The sequence below is a fragment of the Diaphorina citri genome, unplaced genomic scaffold (genome assembly GCF_000475195.1).
Source record: "Diaphorina citri unplaced genomic scaffold, Diaci psyllid genome assembly version 1.1 scaffold2463, whole genome shotgun sequence".
NCBI classification, from domain to species: Eukaryota; Metazoa; Arthropoda; class Insecta; order Hemiptera; family Psyllidae; genus Diaphorina; species Diaphorina citri.
Genome location: NW_007379885.1, coordinates 7,129 through 10,068, shown reverse-complemented (window position 1 = coordinate 10,068; position 2,940 = coordinate 7,129). Strand labels below are relative to the sequence as shown.

Sequence of the window (2,940 nt, the reverse complement as noted above, 5' to 3'; positions counted from 1 at the left end):
CTTTTCGTGGCCATGAACTGTCGTGAGATACTGAGTGAAATTTTCGGCCTCAAATACTTCCTCTCCCCTCTACTGTCCCGTGGCTCTGCATCTACTCAGGGAATTTCCCGCTACAAGCTCTTCCCTTGCGGTCATCTACTAGCTGAAAACATCAAGAAGGAATGGGTGCGCAGTTGCGTCCTCAGACGGGAAGAGCCTGCGTTCCTGTATTCCCAACAGGGAAACTGTGAAAGTGAGACAGGTAAGTTAAATGGGTGAAAGGCAGATCGGACTAGGTAAGTGAACTAGGGGGTCCAAATAATTCTATAGGACTCACTAAAAATGGGTCTGATAACCCCAAAATCTAATTAACTGTCCGTTCAACTTCTACATCAGCAAATGGTTTCTTCATATAAATTGATCATAGCCCGCCTAGTTAGCTTGGTTGGTAGCGCCGCGGCTTCGATTCCCGCCGGGGGCGCATGTTATCCGGAAAAAGCCTACAGCACGCGATTACCAAGATGATTACCTATCCCGGATGGGCCGTCCGTATACCAACCATGCGTAACGTTGCTTACCTTCAGTGATTCATTTAGGAGCTGGTACATTCAACGTGCTATCCCCGCTGAGTTTGTTTGTTTTCTCCCCAGATCTTCAAGACATGTTCCTTACAACCAAAGAGCTTTCTAATGGCAAAGTGCCATTTATTGTAGCGAACATAGCGAGGGAAATCGCCTCTCAGACTGACTCCGAAATGAAGACTGACCTGGATTGGAGACCGTATTTTAGGTAAAGTACATCTGTACAAAAGGCAGTGAAATTGATTGCCATTCAGAAGGTCCCGGGTTCGAATCCCACCATCGACGAAAAATTTGCACTTGTTTTTCGATTGCAAAATATTTCAACGGTTTACTTTCTGGTGTTCTCGTGTTGACCCAGCACCTAAATGGGAAGTATTGTGTCTCTTATCGGCCCATCTGATGAGGGACATACTACGGGATGGGCATATTGACCCAGCCACCTAAATGGGAAGTATTGTGTCTCTTCTCGCCCATCTGATGAGGGACATACTACGGGATGGGCATGCTACGACACATACCGCATGCGTCTAATGTAGCAGTTGTTTCACGGCTACGAAATAAAAACGGTGATGGGCATACTACGACACAGACCACATGCGTCCAATGTAGCAGTTGTTTCATGGCTACGAAATAAAAACGGCGGTGAAACACGCATCTTTTAACAAGGATGGGCATACTACGACACAGACCACATGCGTCCAATGTAGCAGTTGTTTCATGGCTACGAAATAAAAACGGCGGTGAAACACGCATCGTTTAACAAAACGAAAAAATACCAGCCTTGCTAAAGAAATAACAAAGGTTGAGTGCGAAGGGCATACTATGATTATTGATTAATTTTAATCCGTGTGTCTTATGCTGTGACTGCGATAGTAGAGGGACTTTTCAGTCCTATCCCGGCAGGATAAACAATTGATTAATTTTAAGCCGTGTGTCTTATGTTGTGACTGCGATAGTAGAGGGACTTTTCAGTCCTATCCCGGCAGGATAAACAAGGTAGGTACATAATGATAGTCTATTCTGTTTCCAGCCCCTCACAGTTTACTAGTTTGAGAGCTTCCCTGTTTGTAACACCATCTCGCGGTCAACAGTTGTTCTACCATTGGCAGAGTCAGCGCAAATATTGGTGGAGGAAGGTGAGATGATAACCAATAACCATACTTACTGTCCGAATAGAACTAAGGAACCCCTTCACCGCAAATGTAGGCTATTACTTTATTCTGATCAAATCCTCGTTATCCTCGAGTTTGTAACACCATCTCGCGGTCAACAGTTGTTCTACCATTGGCAGAGTCAGCGCAAATATTGGTGGAGGAAGGTGAGATGATAACCATAGTACCATACTTACTATTCTACAATCTCTAACTTCCCTTTTCTACTTCCTATCCTTCTCCCTTCCTTCATCCTTGGTCCTACCCTTCCTAGTACTAAAGTAAGGGTCTGAGCCATAAACATGTGGTGTGAGTGTGTGTGTGTTACCATTGGCAGAGTCAGCGCAAATATTGGTGGAGGAAGGTGAGATGATAACCAATAACCATACTTACTGTCCGAATAGAACTAAGGAGCCGCAACTGTAGGCTACTACTTTATTCTAATCAAATCCTCGAACAATATTGAGGATAAAATTCCATACTTACCTTGGTTGGGATGCATCACACAGCCAGCCTAGTTCGCTTTGAATGTAACGCATCTGGCCGTCTGCCTTGTGAGCGCTAGGTCGCGGGTTCGATTACCGCCCGGGGGCGAATTTCATCCTAAACAGATAAAGTTCGTTCTCGGGACGGCTGGCTTTCTGCTATCCTGTCCTGTTCGATTCCGGGACGATGAGACTTCAGTAATTACTGTTCCTAATAAAAATATGAAGGTACGTAAGTAGGTACCTATAGTCTGTCCAGATGAAAGAGCAAGAAGTCATCGACTCGACTTGAAGGAACCAATGAGAATGTGAGAATTCCTTGCATTGGTGCAATTAAGGTAAAGGTCTATTTTTATAAACTATCTCTTTTAAAAAGAAGAGGTAGCTTCGATCTGTAACCTTTTTTTACAAGAGGTTGAATCACTGTGCAATATGTGGGAGGAAGCACTGTGCAATGTACGTTCCTCATTTAAAGATTTTCTACCGTTGCACCTTTGATATGTTTGGCAACGTAGCCTACTTTTTTGATGACTCATTGCTCTCATATTCATCTGGATCGACTATATAATTAAGTTCAACTCTTTTTATTATTATTATTATTATTATTATTATTATTATTATTATTATTATTATTATTATTATTATTATTATTATTATTATTATTATTATTATTATTATCCAGGCAAAAGTTTCTTGGGAAGACATCTCCTAAGACCGTCAGCATTCAAATAGATACTGCCTGGG

The 2,940-nt window shown here is 42.6% G+C and overlaps 1 protein-coding gene across 1 annotated transcript in view; it reads left to right on the top strand.

Annotated features, from left to right (window-relative positions):
• The window catches only part of LOC103518974 (DNA polymerase subunit gamma-2, mitochondrial-like), a 6,311-nt gene continuing 3,371 nt past the window's right edge, over nt 1-2,940 (top strand). Inside the window, exons 1-4 of the mRNA XM_026830619.1 lie at nt 1-241; nt 630-768; nt 1,591-1,696; nt 1,807-1,878. Coding sequence (XP_026686420.1) covers nt 13-241; nt 630-768; nt 1,591-1,696; nt 1,807-1,878 — 546 coding nt within the window. The 5' untranslated portion in view covers nt 1-12. The remainder of the gene's footprint in view (nt 242-629; nt 769-1,590; nt 1,697-1,806; nt 1,879-2,940) is intronic.